General features: G+C 40.6%; 1 protein-coding gene and 2 pseudogenes across 1 annotated transcript; 1 reads left to right on the top strand and 2 right to left on the bottom strand.

Annotated features, from left to right (window-relative positions):
- LOC120572864 overlaps positions 1-24,024 on the top strand; it is a 642,621-nt pseudogene that overhangs the window by 45,059 nt on the left and 573,538 nt on the right.
- The window catches only part of LOC120572818, a 37,569-nt pseudogene that overhangs the window by 8,280 nt on the left and 5,265 nt on the right, over positions 1-24,024 (bottom strand).
- On the bottom strand, positions 6,460-14,906 carry LOC120572887 (hepatitis A virus cellular receptor 2 homolog). Its single transcript, XM_039822402.1, has 3 exons — positions 14,707-14,906; positions 12,154-12,510; positions 6,460-7,810 (listed from the first exon to the last, which is right to left on the bottom strand). The coding sequence occupies exons 1-3, from the start codon at positions 14,753-14,755 to the stop codon at positions 7,587-7,589; spliced, it is 630 nt and encodes a 209-aa protein (XP_039678336.1). The 5' UTR covers positions 14,756-14,906; the 3' UTR covers positions 6,460-7,586.

The raw sequence follows: 24,024 nt of genomic DNA on the forward strand, positions 1-24,024 counted from the left end.
CCTAATCAAAATAAATTTAAATTTTTTTTTTAAAGCTCACCATGTGTATGGGTTAGGGTTATACATGTATATTATGTGCTGTTCAAGGCCAGAGAGATATTTATGAGATTAGTTCATTTTTGACTCCCTTCACACTGAGTCAAACCTGGTTTAAAATTAAGTACCTTAGGAGTTACTGAGACAAAGAGATACTGTTTGTGATTAGTTCTCCTAAACAAGCCACTCCCTGTTTCGACCACTATTCTCAGCAGCTTTGCTGTTATCTTTAGCATCAATAATTCATTACCGAAAAAGAAAGCTTTCTGCAAAACCCCCCAAAAAGCCAGACAGAGCTAATCTGTTATTAATATAAGTAATTAAGAACTGTTATGTACATATGTTCTAAGTTGCTTGGTCAAGACCCCTTGGCGTCTCGTTCTAACACGATATTATGGAGCAGCACAGGAATCAGGCCTAGTTCCATAGCAGGAGGCAGCTTTCACCCTGTTCTCCAGAGGATCATTTCACTGGAAAGGCTTTCATTTACGGGAAGTCAGCAGGGTAATCAAATCAGCTCCACCACTAGAAGGACAAAAGGCCCAGTGGACAGACAGAAACAGAAATGCATTAATGCATCAATATGTGAAAAGAGTTCATTTATATTTTACATACAGTTCAGTGCATCTGTTTTCTATCAGATCAGCAGTTTGTCTGCAAGTAAACATGTTTCTGTTTCTTGGATCAGTTCCAACAAGTCTGAATGCAAAACATGTTACATTTAGGTTATTCTGTCAAATACACACCCATAAAGCTGAACTGATTCTAACAAGACAAATCTATAAAATTAAAACACACACACACACACACACACACACATTCAGACACACCTAGATACATAATACAGTCTTCAGCTTCATAATAAAGATATAAAATGAAGATGATCTCAGAGCTGATTCCAACTGTCTTTGGTCCAAATGGTCCACAGAGAGAGAATCATTTTTTTCATTCCTAACTTGTATAGATGTTTGCACATTCTTTCCTTTATATTTTTTTATCTTTATTTTGTTCCACTATTTATTATTTATTGTATATTTTGTTTGTGTGCTTTGTGTCTGACATTTAGCTGCTGTAGCACTGACATTTCACAATTAGAGATAAATACAAGTCTGTCTATCTATCTATCTATCTAGCCTAGACGTTGGAGTACTGCACCACCTCCTCAGTGTGGGTGATTGTTCCCATGCAGCTGTTGTACGGTGACTCAGCTCCTTGTGGAATAAAAGACCTCATGTTAACAGCTCAGACTAAGAGCATGGGGGAGGTGCTTTAATCATTTCAAAACACGAAATCCACCCAGCCCCACATCAGCCCTGCATCATCAGGACTTGGACACGGTCCAAGTGGATTGTGTTTCTCCTGCTGCGGTTACCCTGGAGCACAGGGCGTGGTGGGTCTTTATACTCTACCAGAATCCTCTTCACTTTCAATATCAAGTCTACCACAGGGGGGCAAAGCATCACCAGACTGTTCTAAAGGATAGTTGAGAGAGCTGATCAACCTTTAAAACAGGTTTCATGTTTCTTATGGTCAGCACGCATGGTCGTCTATAACGTTCATACTGATTGTAGTCAAAGGTAGAGCAGCTCTGAGAACTGAACTTTTCTCTTACGGTCTGTAGTATGGCGTCTGTGTCTTTACAAAATCTTGCAGACTCTCTGCGCACAGCCCCCCAGGCTGCACCTGGGTAATTTGCCATCCGCACAGCCCCAACGGCGTTTACTACAGCATTAAAACAAGTTTGGGTTTGTTCCTGAAATCCTTGACATGTTGGACATAGGTGTCTTCAGCTGAGACCAGAGACCCTCCATCAGATTCAGATCTTAGTCTCTCAGGATCACATCCTCCCCCCAGTCTCTGCTCCTCCTCTACACATTTAACATATTAATATAACACACACAAACCATATGAGATTGGATATTTGGAGCGGCTTTATTTGTGTTCAAAGAATAATAAATGCACAACAATGAATATATAAAAGTAACAACTTGAGAATCCAAAATGTAGCAAAATAAAGTATTTATTAAAATATGATGAAAGAGTAAAACAGTTTAAAGCCCATTAAGGTATCTGAATGTTAAAACTGAGTTATCAACTTCCATCATGTCTCTGATCATTATTATTTCATCCACTGACTCATATTAAATAATAATCAACTGATTTCAAAGATCATCACTTTTCTGTAGTTCACATTTCATAACATTTCCTTTAGCAAAAATCAGATGATTTTATAATTACAATAACAACAATATTCACAATGTAATCAGCTCCTCAGTTTAAACCATTCAATGTTAGATCATTTTAAATCATTAGCTGGAAATCATTCCAAGCAGGCAACACACGGCTTTATATTACCACACACACCCACAGTAAGAGAAGTGTTGAATATATGACACGTGAGAAAACTGGTATTAAGATGAATGGGTCCTCACCCCTCCCAGCCTCCCCCCCTCTCACTTTCTCACTCTCTCTACAGTCTAGTTCCCTCCCTTCCTCTCTCTCTCCCCTCCTCCCTACAGTTTACAGTCCCTTCCTCTCTCTCCCCTTATTTAACCAACAAGCCTTTTTTTAAACTGTGCAGTAGGTCAAATAGTCTAAAACAGTATGATCGCTCTTTTATAGTTTAATTTCATTTTCTTCATTATATCATTTATTTTATTTTACCGAGAAAGTTGGATGCAACACTTAATTAAGAAAATACATTTAAATATGTTACGTCTTCTTTTCCTACACAAACATATAAGCCTTTTACACATTTACTATTCCATGTAAAACATTTAGGGCCCTATCTTGCACCCAGCGCAATTGCCTTTGTACACCGACGCATGTATCATTCCTATTTTGCACCCGACGCACAGCGGACTTTTCCCTCCACAGACGCACGTCGGTAAATTAGGGAATGCATTTGCGCTCCCGGGAGCGGTTCAGAGAAAAGAGGAGCACAAACGTTCCCTGGTGCTATTTTGCAGTTTCAGAAAACAATTCTGCCACTGGAAAAACCTGGTCTAAAGTCAGTGGCGCTAGTCTAAAGCAGAGCATGTGAGCGGAGTGGAGCGCGAGCGGGCGGGTCTTAAGGCCTTTTTATAGTTGTGCGTCGAATCGGTAGACGCAGACCCCTCTCTGTCTTCGCCAGACCATATGTCGTAGCCTGACGTGCACCTCTCGAAAAATGTAACTACACGACGCGGCGACGCACGTAGCTCGGGCCGTGGCTTGGCAGCGTTGCATTTTTCTCGGCTCATTTCCTGGTTCTCCTTCTCCATAAACAACATGAGATCAAGGAGAGGGTTAACTTCTCCTGCTCCAGATTTCCCACCGTGGTCAGAAAGAACAGGGGAGACACTTTGGTTCTCTCAATAGGACTCTAGAGTCGCTACTCGCTCCGAAGCTAATCGCTGGCACTCTCTCACTTCTCTCTACCACACACTCCCCACACACACACACACACACACATGCGGCTCGCTCGACGCACACACCAGCGCACAAGTATAAACATCAGGCCACTTTTAAGGCTACGGCGAGAGTTCTGCGTGGAGCCTCCGCACAACTGTAAAACGGCCTTTAGACAGAGTGCAGAGTGTCGCTCTATTTTCACACCACGAGTCTGAAGCATGCTCAGTCAAGTCTGACCCAGAATCCATCTGTCTTGCACTTTCATCAACAGACTATTTTCATTCAAAATTCGGCTCAATAACGGAGTTCAAAAAGTACTTCAAATAAGAAAACGAGAAATCATACGTGTACTATTAAAAAACTAACAGTGATAATGCGGTACAAGAAAACCAACTTGCAGCAGTTCCCATTTTTGCAAACCATACATAATTACAAGGAAAAATATTACTGAAAATGTGCTTCAGGTGTTTGGATAGATCAGGAGGACCTTTACAGTACAGCGTTTGGAGGCCCACGCTCCATGGCTGCAGCAATCCTCTCCAGACTTGAGGAGATGCGCCCGAGAGGCCGCAGCAACAGCCACCCGGTCAAGACGGGCATTTATTAGTTTGCTGCATCCCGGACAGCTCCCGCTGGCGTGCGCCAGGCAAATCTGCCGTCATAATAGCAATCTGCCATCTGCTCTTAAAGGGAATGTGAGATGACGCTCTGATTGGTTATTTTCACGTTACGCCCAAACCACACCTAGCTACTTCAGACCAACCCGTTTTAGATTTGTGTCGGGCGCAAGACTCATTTATCCCGCCGTTATAATAGCAACAGCAGCCGACATCCGCCCACAAAGATACTTGTGTTTCACATTTGATACTTGCATTTCAGATCGTTAAAACAGGGCCCAGTGTTTCCTGTGAGGACAGTGGAGAAGCAGTACTGACAGAACACCACCAGGTGGTAGACCAGACCAGTCTCAACACAAGGTGGAGGGGGTCTGAGGTTGGTCAGAGCAGTTCTAACACCCATGTCCTCTGTGTAGGAGGGTGTAGCAGCCGCGTGGTTTCTCCTCCTGCAGTTAGCAGCTCAGTTAGTCTCTTGTTCGTTTATAATCACAGAGATGAATGTTGTTGATGAAGTTTATTTCCTTACATGTTGTCAGACTGTAGTTGTCATTTCCCTAAAGATAGACTTTGTCTTTGTATCTAAAAGTGGTTTATTGTTATGAACAGATGTGGAGCAGCTGTTGTTGGATATGCAGACAGCAACAGCTGATCATCACCAGTCATTCATGCTCCTGTTGTCCATATCTAATACCACCTACTGTGGTAGGAAGGAAGGAAGGAAGGAAGGAAGGAAGGAATTGAGCTCACAGACCTCTGTAGCTCACTGCTCATCTGTGCTGCAGGCTAGAGGCTCCAGGATACCCCACCACTGCATTGTGGGTAATGTAGGCGCCAGCTTTTTAACCCTTGTTGTCTTTCCCTCGACCATGAAAAAAACACTTTTGTTGTCCCTATCTCAATGTTTTGTTGCTTTTTTCACCTAAAAAATATTTTTTCCAACATTTTTATCGTTTTTTTTTCTGGTTGATCCTTGGTGTGTACTTTGATAGCATGCAGATACTATCTATTTTAGTCTCTTTCTGACCACATATCAGTGGTAAACAGAGGCAAGATCTTGTTGTGTTCACACATTTGTCCCTTGCTGTGGGACTGTAAACCTTCTTTTCCATACTGTTGTAATGCCGGTGCATGTCCACCAGATGGTGCCCAAGACATTACCTACATTATGTCTGCAGATTTACAGGCTCTACACTGCCAATACCTCGTAGAGACCAGCAGTTCTCCACTTCTAGTTCTGGCATGGGATTTATCAGCTGACTCTTTTTATACAGCACTTTTGCACAGTGTCAGTTGGAGACATTTAAACACATACTTATATGTCTATCATATCAACATTATATTTCTATTTGATTATATTATTTATTATTATAGCGGCTTAGCTCATCCTAATTAGTGAAGTTGAAGACACTCTACATGCTGCAATACCTTAATCATTACCGTGTCATTGATCATCTTGATGTATGCAAGATAGTGAATCTGGCTAAACTTACATAACTAGGAAGAAACGTGTCTGTGTGTGACCTGTAAATGGATCTATACAGTAAGTCAGTGGTAGTTGAGTTACTTTGGATGTGCTGTTGTCCAAGTTATTTCAGGGTAAAATGGTTCTAGAGAGAGCTACAAGTAGCAGTACTGGAGGCCAAACTATGAACCCGTTACTTATTCGTTTTTAAACATAAAATTTGTTTTGTAACAGAGATGTATGAGAAAGTCAAAATGTTGCATTCTTATTCTCATTTATTTCTTCTTGCTATGAATCATTTGTGTCTTGTTCAAAATAGCATTGCAGGTTAAATATAAAGGTCATGGCTTAATATTTTCATGTCAGAATAAACTTTCTGATACAAATACAAGGAAATAGACTCTCAATATTACACACAGAACAATTTACAGGAAGACAGAAACGAAGACACCTTCAAACAAGGTCAGCAATGGTAAATTGTACAGTACACTGCAGTGTCTTTGTTTGCTCTGTGTGTCTGTTTTAGTGGAGTGTGTGTGTGTGTGTATCTGTGGTCTGATGCCTTTTGTGTTTTGAAAAATGAAAAGCAGTCTGAGTGTAACTGTGAATATGTCTGGTGTGGAAGAACAACATATATAATCAATATCTGCTCATTAAAGATCATCAGACTATAATCATGAGCTGATATAAATAAACTGATGATTTCTGTGACTTTTAAACTTAAGAAAATGGACTGAATCTTCACTGACTACAGAATCTAACCTCAGACCCTCTGCTCTGTAGCTGTGTGTGATTGGTGTAAAAGTTTCAAACAGCTGGCTGTTTATAGTCTGCGGTGTCTTTATTCTCAGTTCTCTGTGCTGAAGAGAAATGTCGATCGGTTAGCCACAACCAGAACAAATGTTCCATCTGTCAGATGTGAAACCCACAGAACCACACGCAAAAAACAACCACTGACACCAGAGTTTATTGATCCTGCACAGAAACAAGCTCATAAATACAAAATCAGAAGCAGTACATAGTTGTTATTATTAGACTCTGTTCAGTAGATATTTATTGGTTGTTGTGCAATGTATGAAATACTTATAAAGGAACAAATCTGACTGAAATATGACTTCCATTCTTTTTGTTCTTAATGGAATACCCAAATTAAGAGTGGTACAGCTCCCATATACTTTGACACTCTGGGGTGTGCCTGATATCATTGGAAAGGCAACACTAAATCTTTTGATGCAAATGTCAAGGTGATTCTAGGCCTTAGTGACACAGAGTTACAGAGGCTAAAGTTGAGTTTTTGTCCTTCCTAGTCATGCATCTGTAAAATGATTAAAATACACTACTGTAAACACATCTGGTGAGATACAGACAACACAAGACCAGAGCCACATGTCTCAGCTTACTATAGACTAAAGACCTAAAGACTAAAGACTGAAGAATTGATTTTATATGAATTATTTTCTACAGGTATGTCTGTGCGTTTTTCTTAGGTCCATTTGGAAAGTTCAAAGAAGTGCAAAATACAAAACTTCTCAAATACACAAACAACCACACACACACATACACACACACACACACACACACATCAATCACTCAAAAATTTAATAATTACATACATAAATATATAGAAATAAATAATTATAAATTGTTCAAGGTGTGCCATGCATTTTAAAAGTTCCTGTTTATGGTGACACCAAGAGACACACATCACAGGAGGAGCATTTCATTGTAGTCCATGGTGTCGTTTGAATCGTCTCCTCGTTGGCTAAAAAGGTAGGAAGGTCTCGTAACATGGATTTGCAACTGGCTCAAGCAACTGTCGATCAAATCCAACGTTGTCCACATCTTATGCAGAGACATCGTTGGGTTTCCAGCTGTCTATCTCCGCCTCCCGGGACCCGATTGATCTGGTTTGATTCGGAAGACTTTAGAGAACAACACTGATACCGTCAGAAGTGTCTTGTGAGGAGTCAGACGCAAAACACAAACAGCGGCTATGCACACACATCTACAGAAAGAAAAAGTGTTGAATATTTACAATACATGAGAAAACAGTCAGGTGTAAAGAGCTCTGGGAGTTGTCAGATAAAATGAACGGCCGATGCTTTATCAGCATCGGCAGCAGTTAGTCCCGATCTCTTGTCCTTATGTCTTTTATATATCAGGACCCCACCCACTGCAACAACAGCTACAAGAAGCAGAACACCTGCTGCCAGTCCATGGTGTCGGCCTACAGGAGAGGAGTTTTCATCCTCTGGGACATCATTCGTTGAGTTGTCATCCTTGGAGTTTTTACTGTTTGAACCTGAAGATGAATAAAACATATGAGTCAGTAAATGTGTGGATAGTGGAGCAGTCTTCATCCTCTCTGATATTAGAAACTGCAGCTACAACCTGATACTTGTAGGCAAGGCTATTTATTTACTTTAAACATCAGATAAAGTGATTCTTTTCACTAATACAGATGATGCTTAGTAAATGAAGCAATCATGTAAAAAATGTAACTGATGTATTTCTCCATGAGTCCACTATGTTAGTGATAATAACGTTATGTTACCTAGCTTGTTTGGTAACTAGCTAGCCTGCTAACTCCACCCACCGTGTTTTAATGCTAACATCACACTGTTGAGAGAAAATGAACTGAACAAAGTCATCACCCATCTGATGATAACAATGGGTTTTCATCACTTCGACAAGTGTGTGAATGAAACATTAAGCCGTTTACTTTTACTAATATAGTGTCTGCCTGGCCGGCACCTAATCTGTAGCCTCCCCTTAGCTCTGAAGCTCCCGAGCTCCAACTACATGTCGACGGTCCAGTTCAAAAAAGCGACTAGCGACAAATCTGGTGAATTTCTGTAGAAAAGACACAAGTATTGTTCAGCATGCACGCAAGGTATTTCTCTCTTGTGGCCGCTAAACAGTCACCTCTCTCTTGTGTCCTGTGACTGAGGAGCAGCCCCCACCCCACCCTGTGCTTTCTCCTCATGTGCAGCGGCATTGCGCAGGCAGTTAGAAGGGGAGGGGGGACAAGGTGTGGGGGCCGGTATAGGTACAAAAGACAGTGGGGCGCGACGGGAGAAAGATGCAGCTGAGCCTTCTTTGAGAATTCTTTAATCAATCTTTCTACCGCTCTTTGTATACCTAATACTTTCTTTTATCTTTTGTGGCGGAAGGTCTGGCCTAAGTGGATTTTTTTCTGTTAATATTCTATGTAATAATAATAATAATAATAATAATAATAATAATAATGATAATAATACATTTTATTTGGCGGATGCCTTTCTAGATACACGAGGACATCTTACATGTTTAGAGGGCATAAAAGAAGGAAATATATTAAAATACATTTAGCTTCATAGTAAAACCTTTTACAAAATAGACAACATCTGAAAAGTGCTAAAAACGTCAAAAGTCTATGCTTTCTTAAAAAGGCTGAAGGCCCTGGCCCCCATTGTGGAGAGGCAGAATGTGGGGGTGACAAGGAGGCCAGTAGAGGAAGAGCGGAGGGTGAGAGCAGGGACATAGCCTGGTAAGAGGTCAGAAATGTAACTGGGTGCGAGATTATGGAGTGCTTTGTAGGTGACGAGGAGGGTCTTTGCACTTTCATAAATAAGAGATGCTGTATTTTCAGTTTTATAGCTGATTGTCTTATCCTTATATCCTTATTGTTGTTCCAGATGAGAGTCTGGAGATGATGTGGGGAACTTTGTGTTTACTGTTTACATCTTACTTTACATACTTCATGCTGTTGCAGCTAGCTCAGAGGACAGACTGTATGACACTAGGTGGTACAGCCTGAGACAGCTAGCTCAGTGGACAGACTGTAGGACACTAGGTGGTACAGCCTGAGACAGCTAGCTCAGTGGACAGACTGTATGACACTAGGTGGTACAGCCTGAGACAGCTAGCTCAGAGGACAGACTGTATGACACTAGGTGGTACAGCCTGAGACAGCTAGCTCAGAGGACAGACTGTATGACACTAGGTGGTACAGCCTGAGGCAGCTAGCTCAGAGGACAGACTGAAGGACACTAGGTGGTACAGCCTGAGACAGCTAGCTCAGTGGACAGACTGTAGGACACTAGGTGGTACAGCCTGAGACAGCTAGCTCAGAGGACAGACTGTATGACACTAGGTGGTACAGCCTGAGACAGCTAGCTCAGAGGACAGACTGTAGGACACTAGGTGGTACAGCCTGAGACAGCTAGCTCAGAGGACAGACTGTATGACACTAGGTGGTACAGCCTGAGACAGCTAGCTCAGGGGACAGACTGGAGGACACTAGGTGGTACAGCCTGAGACAGCTAGCTCAGGGGACAGACTGTATGACACTAGGTGGTACAGCCTGAGACAGCTAGCTCAGAGGACAGACTGTAGGACACTAGGTGGTACAGCCTGAGACATGCACAATAAAAAACATGCCTTCAGCATTTTTGTTTTGCTTATTCCTCCATTGTACCGAACCGTGATGTCTGAACCGAAGTATGAATCGTACCGTGACTTTTTTGTACCGTTCCACACCTACTGTGTATATACACTCACCTTAAAGATTATTAGGAACACCTAAGATTTCTCGTTAATGCGATTATCTAATCAACCAATCACATGGCAGCTGCTTCAATGCATTTAGGGCTGTGGTCCAGGTCTAGACAATCTCCTGAACTCCAAACTGAATGTCAGAAAGGGAACAAAAGGTGATCTAAGCTACTTTGAGCGTGATATGGTTGTTGGTGCCAGATGGGCTGGTTTGAGTATTTCACAATCTGCTCAGTTACTGGGATTTTCACGCACAACCATTTTTAGGGTTTACAAAGAATGGTCTGAAAAAGAAAAAACATCCAGTATGCGGCAGTCCTGGGGGGTGAAAATGCCTTGTTGATGCTAGAAGTCAGAGGAGAATGGGCCGACTGATTCCAGCTGATAGAAGATCAACTTTGACTCAAATAACCACTCGTTACAACCGAGGTATGCAGCAAAGCATTTGTGAAGCCACAACACGAACAACCTTGAGGTGGATGGGCTACACCAGCAGAAGACCCCACCGGGTACCACTCATCTCCACTAAAAATAGAGAAATTATGCTACAATTTGCACGAGCTCACCAAAATTGGACAGTTGAAGACTGTAAAAATGTTGCCTGGTCTAATGAGTCTCGATTTCTGTTGAGACATTCAGATGGTAGAGTCAGAATTTGGTGTAAACAGAATGAGAACATGGATCCGTCATGCCTTGTTACCACTGTGCAGGCTGGTGGTGGTGGTGTAATGGTGTGGGGGATGTTTTTTTTGCACACTTTAGGCCGCTTAGTACCAATTGGGCATCGTTTAAATGCCACAGCCTACCTGAGCATTGTTTCTGACCATGTCCATCCCTTCATGACCAGCATGGACCCATCCTCTGATGGCTACTTCCAGCAGGATAATGCACCATGTCACAAAGCTCGAATCATTTCAAATTGGTTTCTTGAACATGACGATGAGTTCACTGTACTAAAATGGCCCCCACAGTCACCAGATTTCAACCCAATAGAACATCTCTGGGATGTAGTGGAATGGGAGCTTCATGCTCTGGATGTGCATCCCACAAATCTCCATCAACTGCAAGATGCTATCCTATCAACATGGCCCAACATTTCTAAAGAATGCTTCCAGCACCTTGTTGAGTCAATGTCATGAAAAAATAAGGCAGTTCTGAAGGCGAAAGGGGGTCAAACACGGTATTAGTAAGGTGTTCCTAATAATCCTTTAGGTGAGTGTATATACAAAGAACAATTTTGGCTGTATTATTTGTGTCCCAGTCAATAATTGCTCTTGAGAAATGTGTAGCCATGAAAGCTGAAGGATGAGCTGAACTGTTATCTTCTTTACCAAGAAAAGAGGAAGAGGGAGTGTGTTTTGGTTTTCTAGCAAGATGAAGGGATGTCCTGCCCTAATCTGTCTTACTTAAAGAAACACTATGTCAGCCGCGCGAGCTGTAGTTCCAAAGAGACAACCTGTAGGGGGACCAAAGTGGAAAAAGTTACATAGTATATCTTTAAATCTTACTAAAACTAAATATGATTTTACCCAGGAAAGAAAATAGGACTAAATATAAAATAAGATTACTGAAGGTTTACTGCAGATGTTCTAAGAGATGATGGGTATGTTTAAACTATGAGAGATTGAATACAGAAAATAAGGAAGTAGTAGATAGATGGGAATATTTGGAATTTAAGGTAAGGGAATTTTTTAATCAAATTTAAATAAAGACCACAGAGAGTATGAAGTCTAATTGGTGCAGAATATAAGTGATTGCTGTTGTAAGACTTTATTCATATCTATTTATGTAGCTTTATATTTTCATTGTATTTTTCTATTGTATTTCTGATACAATGCACAAGATTTCCAAAGCACCTGTATGGCTCTGTACCTGTGCTAATGGCAATCAATATCTATTCTATTCTAATATCTGATGTTGATAAAAGCACCTTCATCAGCCTACAGGCCAAGTTAGATAACTTATATATCCATCCTTAGAACCTGAAGATGAATAAAACATATGAGTCAGTAAATGTGTGATAGTGGAGCAGTCTTCATCCTCTCTGATGTTTGAAACTGCAGCTACAACCTGATACTCAGAAAAACTCACTGAGAGAGACTCACTCACCTGCTGGCTCTGTAACCTGCAGATGGATGGATCTGATTGGCTCAGAGTTGATGGCTCTCTTGTTGTGTCTTGAACCACCTGTTATAACTCGACATTTGTATGTTCCGTTGTCGCATCTGCTCACATTCTTCAGAATTAACGACACGTCTCCATCCTTCAGATCTCTGGTCACCAGGTCCACTCTGTCCTTAAAGTCTGGATGCTGGTAGGTTGGATCCAAGTGTCCATCGATGTTTAAGAGGACAAGCTTTGGCTCCAGGTCAGGTCTGGTCCACTCTACAGCTCTGATGGAGGAATCAGCAGCCAGACATGGCAGAATGGCATCATCTCCAGGGTGCACTGTTACCACAATGAAGTCTGAAAAACATTAAAAAACTACTATTAATAATAAGAAGTCCTGTTATTTCAACAGTTGTCTCCAGGTGTGTCCCTGCAGAAGGTCTCTGTAGAGTCTCACCTGATGGAGACGTTCACTGATCTGTCACAACTGCAGAGATATCACAGGACTTTATTACCACCAGGTCAACTCTTTAGAAGACTAGGATGTGAAAATGGAGCCATTCACACAGCCAATCAGAGCCGTGGAAACATGTTGGCGGATTATTTTATAGATAGGAGTCAGACCGATGTGTCACAATCTAACTCTATATAAATATATCAGTAGAAATCTGTTTCAAATGGGACATTTCACCATGTCTGGAAATTTGCTTAAATTAATTAATTTGAATTTCCTTAAGATATTATATACATATTGTATATAGAGAACATTATTCAATATCTTTGCTAGATTAAGAATGTTGCCTCATTATTTGTCCTGCAGTAACTGAATGTTAACGTGTGTCCTTCCTGTCATCAGCTGCTGTGAGGAACAAAAACTAATAGAGGGTCAACATTTGAATAGAGGTAATGTATCTCTGTAATGTCTCTGTGGTTCACAGTTAGCATCTCAGCCAGTAATGAAACATACACACATAGTAAAGAATTCCCCCCCATCCCCTCTTTCTCTTCTGTATCTCTCTGTCCCTCTCAACTCTTTTTTTTTTAACTGCAAAGTTAGAAACACTGTGATGATTAGGGATGGGCACACACACGGCACACACACACACACACACACACACACACATAACACACACACACACAAACATACACACACAGTGCGTTTTTACCCTTTAGACGGCTGGAGTGTTTTTAAGATTTCCTCTCTGGAGGGTGGTTTCACTTTTTTGTGTTTTTAAGCCCCAAAAACACTGTCGCCGTCTAAACGAAAGGCACATCTGATAAAATATGTCATTTTCACCCGCGACTTTATTTCTGTGAACAGGGTCTTAGCTCACTGGACCAGTAACTATATAGTGAAGGCTAATGTAACAACAGGGAGAGGACACTTCAGTGGTTTCTGACCTTATATTTTGTTGGGGGGAAATAACTGATGAATACACTGTGACAGTCATGTTTTTAGTGTGCATTCATTTTATCACTTAATTCTCTTTATAGTTTCTAGATTATTCTAGATTCTAGATTAGTCCAAGTTCTTCAGTGTCTTTCTTTTCTATGTCCATAAATACAAGGGAGCAAATCATATAATATGTCGAGAAGAAAACTCGGCCTTTATAAAAACAAAACAAAAGGGGCAGATAATAGCAGACCGACTGAATGATATATCTAAAAATATACTGTACATTTATGAACTACTGCTCTTAACTGAAATCATTCAATGAGTCACTTGTCATTTGCAAAAACAAACAGTTGGAAGCTAATATGACTTAGGAAACTTATATTTTTGCCCATGAGAGAGAGAGAGGGAGGAACAGAGTGAAAGAGAGTGAAAGAGATATTTACGCATCAAGCAACAAGCTGTTGTTGAGACACATGAAGCTGATTAATTTCTAACCAACTCAAGTCTCAGCAGGTCATTGTTTGCTATGATCGGATCCCTTTCACAGTTATGGAATGTAAAACTGCAACAACAAGATTCCTGATGAAGGAAATGTTGTTGGTGTTTGAGAACAGGTTGAACTGACTTCAGCACCACAGTGGTTTATTTCTTCCTGTTCAATCCAGCCAATCACAACACTGCACAGCTCAACGCACGTCACCCCGCCTATTTTCCTCTCTCTCTCTCTCTCCCTCTCTCTCTCCCTCCCTCTCTCCTTTTCCCACCTTTATTAAGGCGACAAACCTTTGTCTAAACTGCGGAGTTGGTCAAACAGTCTGAAACAGCACGATCACTCTCTCATATTTTAAGAAGGCTAACTGACAAAGTTGAATACAACCCTTGTAACTAACAAAACCAATACTGTTCTATACATTTAAACATGCTAAATACATAAAAGCCTAACTTTTAACTACTTCAAGAAAAACAGTTCATAAATTATTCACAGTTTCATAAATCCATTCTCATTATCAAAAGGAAATTAAACAGATGAATAGATATTTTAAATAAAGTAAATTTAAATCGCATTCCCACTTTCTAGAACAAGATGACATCATTCTGTAACACAGGTCAGAAATAAAGTCTACATGAATCTTTTCACAATAAAAGCTGATATTTACCAGAAGCTGCTTCAGAAAGAAAGAACAACAGGAACATTAATATAGCCATGCATGCCGGGATTTTTCTTCATTCCCCTCCTTTGATCTGCACTTGGTGCATAGCGTACAGTCTCAGGATCAGTGCAGAATGATACCTGTTTGAGAGAGTGGATACCATACGTACGGTCTGAGGATTTATATCTTTGTGAGTGGGAGGATCTACACAGCACTCATGGTGATCACGGTCTGTTACAGGAAATCTCTGAGTCCAGGGCTTTGCACTCTGTCTGCAGTGCAGGCTGCACAAAATAAAGATGCAACCCTCTCTAGGAACTCTTAAATGGGTGACAATGGGAAAAAGAAATCGTTGGGAAAATCATTAATATGAAGATGCTGCCTAATTGTGAGAAACATGGTACGAAATGACTTTAACTTTAACTTTCACCACAAAGAGACACTCTAGAAGAGGAAGCGTAAAAGACTTTTGATTTTTATGGGCAAAAAGACATTTTTGTTTGCCTCGCAGCAGTACAGTCTGTTTAAAGAAATGGTAACAAAGTACCATGCACATTATTTAATCTCAATGTTTCACTTTTAATGATCAAGAAAGAAAGAGCAGCATGTTGATGGTATTGTCTTAACGTGTTGCTGTTGTATCTTGTGGTGTGTTCAGACAATGGAAATCGTTTCTGTCCTCTGTGATTTTACTGTATGTCATTAGTGTTTTAATCATCAAAACAATCTAACAAACCAAATAAACTGGACATGGAGGCCTGCAGTGGATTATAAAGTTTACCATTGTCCTTTAAACTGGTTTAAAGATCAGATTAGAAAAACACGTCGTCTTTCCCTCCACACTGCAGCAATGGACAGGGGTGCCAAACGTGCATCTTGCCCAACCAATCAAAAGTTAAGAAAATGTGTTCAGCCAATGGAAAAAATAGCACAGAAAATAACACTAACATTTCTTACTTATGATTGGGCAGGCGGCATGTTTGTTTCTTAAAGCAACAAAACTGTCAGATCTGAGTTCAGAGCTTTCATCTGAGCTTTGCATCAGCATTTGATTCAGTGATCCAATGACTAAGTCTTGTCATCATGTTCCAGTGAGAGGACCTGCAGTGTTTATCAGTGAGGGAGGAGGAGATTATCATGCTGCTGCTGTTGATCAGGGACAGGTTTGTCTGGTTTGACTGCTCTGCTGAGGGTTACTGATGATTAAAGTCAGAGTAAACAGTCAAATGACTTCCTACCACAAAACACACTGGTCAGGTTTTTATTATGAAGGATTATATTGGATGTTTATTGACTCTGTGTGCAGCAGAGCAGCTCAGCTGATGAGTTCAGACAGATATCAACTTTAAACTTTGAAATAAAAACATGAAGACTCCTGAGTCTAAAGCTCCACACACTCTGGGTCTTCCCTCAGCTTTCCTTACTGACGTCCTGCTGCTGCAGTCTGATGACATATAAGAGAAACAAAGACGAGACTCAGTGACTGGGCTCACCGCCAGAGACCTCCTGGAACAGGAAACTAAAATAAGAACATCACATGTCGATGTTTGAATCTCCCGATCAGATCAGAGTTCAGGCTGAAGATGTTTGCCTCAACATTTTGAAATCAAAACTGTTTTATCATTGAGTTACAGGGAAAAGATGAGCAGTGTTAATCAGTGAGGGGGTTTATGGTGCAGCTACTGGTCAGAGACAGAGAGAGACAGTAAAGAGTTAAGAGTTCACCATGTGTATGAGGTTATGGTTATACAAGCTGCTCAAGGCCAGAGAGATATTGATTAGGTTAGTTCATGTTCGACCCACTTCACACTGAGTCAAACCTGGTATAAAATAAAGTACCTTATGAGTTACTGAGACAAAGAGATGCTGTTTGTGACTTTTATGTGGGCTCTGGGTAATTGTGATGCCACTAAAAGCATTAATTCAGGGTACAGGATAAAGAAAGAATTCAAAAGTTGTGATTCGGCTCGATGACTCTTGTTTCCACACCAAACTGGACTGGCTGGTTCCACTGAAATATGGACAGTCAGCAAGAACCAACCAACAAACAACGATGAGGTCAAGTTTCCTCTTAGAATAGGTGGATTCTAACATGTGGGTAAAATCTGTCCTGACGCAGCTCTCAGGCTGTGACCAAAACGGGGAGAACACGAGAGTAGGCTGCCAGAGGATAACACTCATATTTAATAACCAAATCAATATTCAAAACAACACATCAGCAAAAAAACTAAATAAACTAAACTGAGAAGACATGCAGCCGCCATCCCGCCCCTGCCTGCCATACACATTCTCACTCCTAACTCGTCAAATACTTGACGCTTGGTCAGGACCCCTTGGTGTCTCTTTCTAACATGATATTATGGCGCAGAAAAGGAATCAGGACTTGTTCCGTAGCAGGAGGCAGCTTCACTCTGTTCTCCAGGGGATTATTTCACTGGGAAGTCTTTCACTTCCAGGAAATCTGCAGAAAGATCAGTTTAAACACTTCCATGGACAAAAGGCCCAGTGGACAGACAGAAAAAGAACTGCATTAATACCTCAATATGTGAAAATACTTAAAGGGGTGATAGAATGATTATATAGGGTATTTCATACTGTTCCTTATGGTCTCCTAATGGGGCTCCATACCCAGCGCAAAGTCACCCTTTGTGGATACTGCATACGGGGCTCCGCGGCCAGCTGCCGGCATAACTATATCTATAAATAATACATTTACGGTTTTGAATGTCCCAATGTCTTATAAAGCTAACCGTTGTGTCCGATTTGATTTTAAGGCATTTTTATGAACGCAAGGCGTCTTTGTAGGACCAGCAGCTGCTTGCTATATGTCCCATTCATTACAATGGGGAAATACCGCAGCTAGCTAGCTACACTTTCGCCATAACTAAATTATATTTACTGTTTGAATTTCGTCACGCCACTTATACAACACATTCCACAATGTCTTATAAAGCTAACCGGTGTTGTCCGTTTGATTTTAAGGCATTTTTGCGAACGGTATGCGTCTTTGTAGGACGAGCAGCTGCTGCTATATGTCCCATTCATTACAATGGGGAAATACCGCAGCTAGCTAGCTAGCTACATTGTCGCCATAACTAAATTATATTTACAGTTTGAATTTCGGCCCACCACTTATACAACATCATTCCCCAATGTCTTATAAAGCTAACCGTTGTGTCCGATTTGTTTTAAGGCATTTTTATGAACGCGTAGGCGTCTTTGTAGGACAAGCAGCTGCTTGCTATATGTCCCATTCATTACAATGGGGAAATACCGCAGCTAGCTAGCTACACTTTCGCCATAACTAAATTATATTTACTGTTTGAATTTCTCGCCACCCACTTATACAACATCATTCCCCAATGTCTTATAAAGCTAACCGTTGTGTCCGATTTGATTTTAAGGCATTTTTATGAACGCATGCGTCTTTGTAGGACGAGCAGCTGCTTGCTATATGTCCCATTCATTACAATGGGGAAATACCGCTGCGCTCACTTTCCGCATAACTAAAGTATATTTACAGTTTGAATTTCGCCACGGCATGAATATTACAGGTTCCTCAAGGGTCTTACAAAGCTTAGCTAACACTTGTCCGATTTCGGATTTCAATTGAATGTATTTTTGTGAATGTCAGAGTTAGGAGGAGGCTAGCTAGCTCTCATTGATGGACTCCATCTCACCGCGGCTCTATCAATGAGACTCGCAGCCAAAGAGGCTTTATTTCCCGATTGTTTGTTTAAATAACTCAACACACATACCCATTATAAGATTAACTGGAACCTCGGGGCGCGCGGTAAAAGATTGCGGGGCGTACAAGCTCTCGCTGACACTGCGGTCAGGGCGGCGATGTAGCAACCCAGGCAGCACCAACACCGGCACTAAACTCCGACACACAGTCGGAGAAAATTTGCAATTAGCCATCCATTTTCGTAAAGCGGCCCATATTCGAGCTTTATATGGTTGATTTCTCGCATAAAAAAGTTTCAGAAGTGAATGTTGTAATGGAATAGCAGAGATCTGCGTGACCTAGCTAGATTCAGAAAACTACCTGATCTCAGGTCAGTTGTGTAGCCTATGTAAATGTTGGGGCGTGACTGTTCTCTTAAGGTTCCGGATTTTGAGATGCTTGCGCAAGCAACTCAGCTTTGTTGGGATTCGCCCGTTTTCAGAGGCAGTTTCAAAATATGAGATTTTCATAGTAAAGGGGTGTCAGTGGGACTTTGAGCTTCTATGTATGTCCTATTTACCCACCAAACTGTCGTTATTCAACTATGACAGGGTCAAATCGGTTTTGCATTCTATCACCCCTTTAATTTATTTGTTACATACAGTTCAGAACATCAAGTTATTCTGTCGGAATGGAAAACATGTTACGTTTAGATTCTTCGGCAAAACCACACCCATGACAAATATGTTAAACTAAAACACATAAACACCCATTTCATCAAACCGATTTAAAGAAGAAAAGATGATCTGTGTTTGGTCCAGATGGTCCACAGAGAGAGACTCAAACTGAAGTCTAAACAACATCATGATTATTTCTAAAGCAACCAGTGTAGTACCATACCGTGCAACAACCAAAAATCACCTGGTCTGTCCTGGGTGAAAAAGGCAGCATGGGCTCAACAATAATAATAAAAACTTAAATAAAGGTTTATGGTTTATGATCTTTGTTTTATAATAGATATAAAGAGAGACAAAGCAGACTTTACTTTGAACTTCCTGTTACAGATTGGGCTCATTAAGCTCAATAATTTGGCTTTTGTTATCTAATGTCATTGTGAACTTGGCCCAGGTATAGATTCCCTTTGTGTGGTTTACCTGGACAATGCCTGGAACACAGGTTTGTTGTTTGTCCAGTTGAGCGGCATCAGAACAGACTTGGACACCGTCCAGGTGAGTCAGTGTGTCTGTGTGCTGGTATCCTCTTGCTGCGGTTCCCTGGAGCACGGGCGTGGTGGGTGTTTCTAGATCAACAGTACATACTGTAGATAGATAGATAGAAAGATAGATTACGTAGAGGGGAATTTTAATACATGTATCAACAGGTTCAACAGCTTCACTTACAGCTTACTACATAAACAAAACTTACTCTACCTGAATCCTCTTCACATTCTAAATTAAGTCTACCACGGGGAGGGGTGGGGTTGGGGGGGGGGAACCAAAGCATCACCAGATTGTTTTATAAAGGATGGTTGGGAGAACTGAGCAACCTTTAAGCCGGGTTTCACGTTTCTTATAATAAAAGTACCAGGAAATCTTACATTTATTTAATTATTTTAATTATATTTATTGCCTCATTTATTTATTTCATGATGTATTTCAAAGGCATATTTATTTATTTATTCATGTATGTATGTATTGATGCATTTATTTATGTATTTATTCATTTATTTAGTTCTGAATAAAACGGCATTTATTTAATTCTGAATAAAACGGCATTTTTTAATTCTGAATAAAACAGCATTCATTTAATTCTGAATAAAACGGCATTCCATACTGGAGAACAGAGAGTAGCTGCCTCCTGCTGGCTGTCTGACTGCATTACATCATGCTTTCCTTCTTGTATTTGTATTTGTATTTGTATTTGTACTTGTATTGTATTTATTCATTTATTTAATTCTGAATAAAACATTTACTGCTGGTGTCATGCAACAGTTTAATCAGCACACGCTTATACTGACCCAAGATACAAAAGCCTCTGCGATAAAAGGCTCAAAACAAGAGAACCATGGTTAAATCTACACAGAACGGCCTGTGCACCAAACCTGTAGAACAAAGTGCAGCGATGAAGGTCACAGTGAGAAATGCGAAACGCTGCAGAGGCTAAAACCATAGCGGTGGCAAATGCAGCAGCAGAGGCGGGCAGCATCTTAGCATTTACTACCTGTATAGGTCACCACTCACCCACAGCTTGGCAACCACAAACACTTTCCTCAGAACAGATAAGTGACATGTTAAAACAGTATAGCAGCTTGTGTTTAACCCAGACAGCCTACTTACCAATAATGTCACACTCTGACATTGCAAACATTTCCACCATCATGTACGAGCCCCTCAATCACAGACAGTCACAACCTGGCTCTGGCTGTGACACAAACGGGACAACATGAGAGTAAGCTGCCAAAACACTTATTTATAACAACTGGAACTCCTGGCAGAGAGGCTGGGGTCATCACAACACCAAGAAACAAAAAGTACATTAACAAAATCAAACGTCAAGTGCTACAATTGTTTCTTCAGTCCTGATGTCAATGGTGAGCTTCTTCTTCTCTTGTGGAGCCAGGCGGCCTGTTCTCATGAATCATTCGTACATAAAGCTGTGAAAAGGAAAGCTCTGTAGGGTGCCTGGATGACCTAGTGGTAGAGCGCGCGCCCATATACAGATGTCACTAATAAAGCCTAAATGTCAAAAAATAACTTAAAAAAATAAAGCACTGTAATTGTATCCCAGGCTGTGGCTGTTTGGCTCCTTAAACACACAGCTTTAAAGCTGGGGAGTAGAGTTCATGTCCTGAAGAAGTTAAGGAGAAAACACAAGACTTTCACCCAGGAAACAGGTGTTCATGTCCTGAAGAAGTTAAAGTGATGGTTCGGAGTAATTTACCCTAGGGTCCTTTGCACCATGACCTCGAGCCAAACACCCCCCCAGAAGCTTTTTTCACCTGGGTCTAACATTGGGCGAGTTAGCGTAGAGTAGCGTTAGCCGCTGAATAGCTTAGCGCAGGGGCTAATGGACCCACGTTTGTATCTCGTAAATGACCCCACTAATAATGCCCGAAATGATACCAAAGGTCCACACTATATATAGGTTATGCGCTCATAAAACGATGGATTGGAAAGTTTGTAAGTACACCAGAAGTTTATGAACACTTGCCTGCTCTCTTCAGCTCTCTGCTGTTGTTGCTGCTGCTGCTGCTGCTACTTGCAATTAGACGAGTGCTTAGGGCTGTCTACAAATTACTACACTGAAAAGAGATACAACAAAAATATGTATTAATTTAATGATTAAATAAGGTAATGTCTCCAAACTTACCTCAATTATTACTTGTCTCCTGCTAGTTATATTACAGCACTTACTTTAAAAAATAAGTTAAATTAAAAAAATATTTTGTTGCATCTCTTTTCAGTGTTGTAATTAGTATGAGCAACTTACAACAACAGGAGAGACAAGCATAAGCTATTATTTAACAGCGCTAACGCTTACTCTAAGCTAACGCTCCCAATGTTAGACCCAGGTGAAAAAAGCTTCTGGGGGGGTGTTTGGCTCGAGGTCATGGTGCAAAGGACCCTAGGGTAAATTACTCCGAACCATCACTTTAAGGAGAAAACACAAGACTTTCACCCAGGAAACAGGTGTTCATGTCCTGAAGAAGTTAAGGAGAAAACACAAGACTTTCACCCAGGAAAAAGATGCAAGATAAGACTCATATACATCACAATACTGCACTAAGTAGAACATGCACAAACATAGGTTGTACTTACATCTTTATACATACTATTTAAGTAGTTGTACATTTTATTATAAACTTGTGTATACGTTTGCACACACTTTATTTTTTGAACATTTGTACTTGTGTTGTATCCCAGTATTTATTTATTATATATTATGGATGTGTCTGATATTTTGCTGCTGTAGCACTGAAATTTCCTAATTTGGGATCAATAAAAGTCTTTCTAATCTATCTATCTATCTGAGTCTAGATGTTGGTTTACTGCACCACCTCCTCAGTGAGCATGATTGTTCCCATGCAGTTGTTGTACGTACGGTGACTCAGCTGATTGTGGAAGAAAAGGCTGCACGCTAACAGCTGCTGTGTTTGTCTTGATGAAGAACAGATGCAGCTGATATCATTGATAATTGATCAGGACATGAATAACTGCCAACGTACAGAAGTTGTTCTCAGTTGCTCTTTGTCTCCATCCTCTTCTGGAAATGTAGCAGTGGAACATTTTATTCTGAAGTGATGACTCTAATGTTACACAAAGAAGAGAATCATAGCCATAATATCTGCTTCTATAGATCATATTTAGTGTTGAGTTCAGTTAAATATCAGACAGAAACAGTCAGATATTTAACTGTACATGTAGTTGTTTGCTGTGAAACTTCCACAGTCTGTTCAGACATACTGGATGATAACAGAGTACATCCTGACTCAGACTGAGAGGGTGGGGGAGGTGCAAACTTCAACGTGCTTTCAACCAATGCAGATGAAATCTCATCTGTCAGCTATAGGAGTCAGTTCAAAAAAGGTTGAATATCCTGTTTTATTGACTTTAATTCTCTTCTGTTTGAGAAGCAGGATCTTGATCAAAAGTAAAAAAAAAAACTTAAATAAAGGTTTATAGTTTATGATCTTTGTTTTATAATAGATATAAAGAGAGACAAAGCAGACTTTACTTTGAACTTCCTGTTACAGATTGGGCTCATTAAGCTCAATAATTTGGCTTATGTTACCTAATGTCAGTGTGAACTTGGCCCAGGTATACATTCCCTTTGTGTGGTTTACCTGGACGGCTGCCTGGAACACAGGTGTGTTGTTTGTCCATTTGAGCAGCATCAGAACAGACTTGGACACCGTCCAGGTGAGTCAGTGTGTCTGTGTGTTGGGATCCTCTTGCTGAAAGCATCACCAGATTGTTTTTTAAAGGATGGTTGGGAGAACTGAGCAACCTTTAAGCCGGGTTTCACGTTTCTTATAATAAAAGTACCATGAAATAATTACATTTATTCAATTATTTTAATTATATTTATTGCCTCATTTATTTATTTCATGATGTATTTCAAAGGCATATTTATTTATTTATTCATGTATGTATGTATTGATGCATTTATTTATGTATTTATTCATTTATTTAATTCTGAAGAAAATCATTCCATACTGGAGAACAGAGAGAAGCTGCCTCCTGCTGGCTGTCTGACTGCATTACATCATGATTTCCTTCTTCTCAAAGCCTCAGCACATGATTGGCTCAATGTATGCATCAAATAATCTTTATTAACCCTAGACACTTTAATAAAGGTATGTATGTTTTCACCACTGTTATTCACCAACAGGTGCATGCTGGGTGTGGCTAACATGCTAAATGCTAACATGCTGATGGATAATCCTCCATTTCAGGTTCAGATAGGTGAGTTCAACAACAAGCTCTCTGGGATGGACGGTACTGTTCAGATGAAGGTTGCTAGGAAACGTAGCATGTGTGTGTGTGTGTGTGTTTTCTTGTTTAACTACATTTGTGGGGTCCAAAAAACGGGAATACAGTATACTTGTTGGGTTCGAACAGCTTTGTGGGGCCAAAATGCTGGACCCCGCAACCTTA

Source organism: Perca fluviatilis, chromosome 14 (assembly GCF_010015445.1).
Source record: "Perca fluviatilis chromosome 14, GENO_Pfluv_1.0, whole genome shotgun sequence".
Classification (NCBI taxonomy): domain Eukaryota; kingdom Metazoa; phylum Chordata; class Actinopteri; order Perciformes; family Percidae; genus Perca; species Perca fluviatilis.

Excerpts from the sequence above, each read along its gene's own strand:
- LOC120572887 (XM_039822402.1), bottom strand. The coding sequence starts at position 14,755 with ATGGCTATATTAATGTTCCTGTTGTTCTTTCTTTCTGAAGCAGCTTCT. Across the intron at positions 12,511-14,706 it reads TCTTTCTGAAGCAGCTTCTG|ACTTCATTGTGGTAACAGTG; the intron begins GTAAATATCAGC and ends AATGTTTTTCAG. Across the intron at positions 7,811-12,153 it reads GCAGGTTACAGAGCCAGCAG|GTTCAAACAGTAAAAACTCC; the intron begins GTGAGTGAGTCT and ends ATTCATCTTCAG.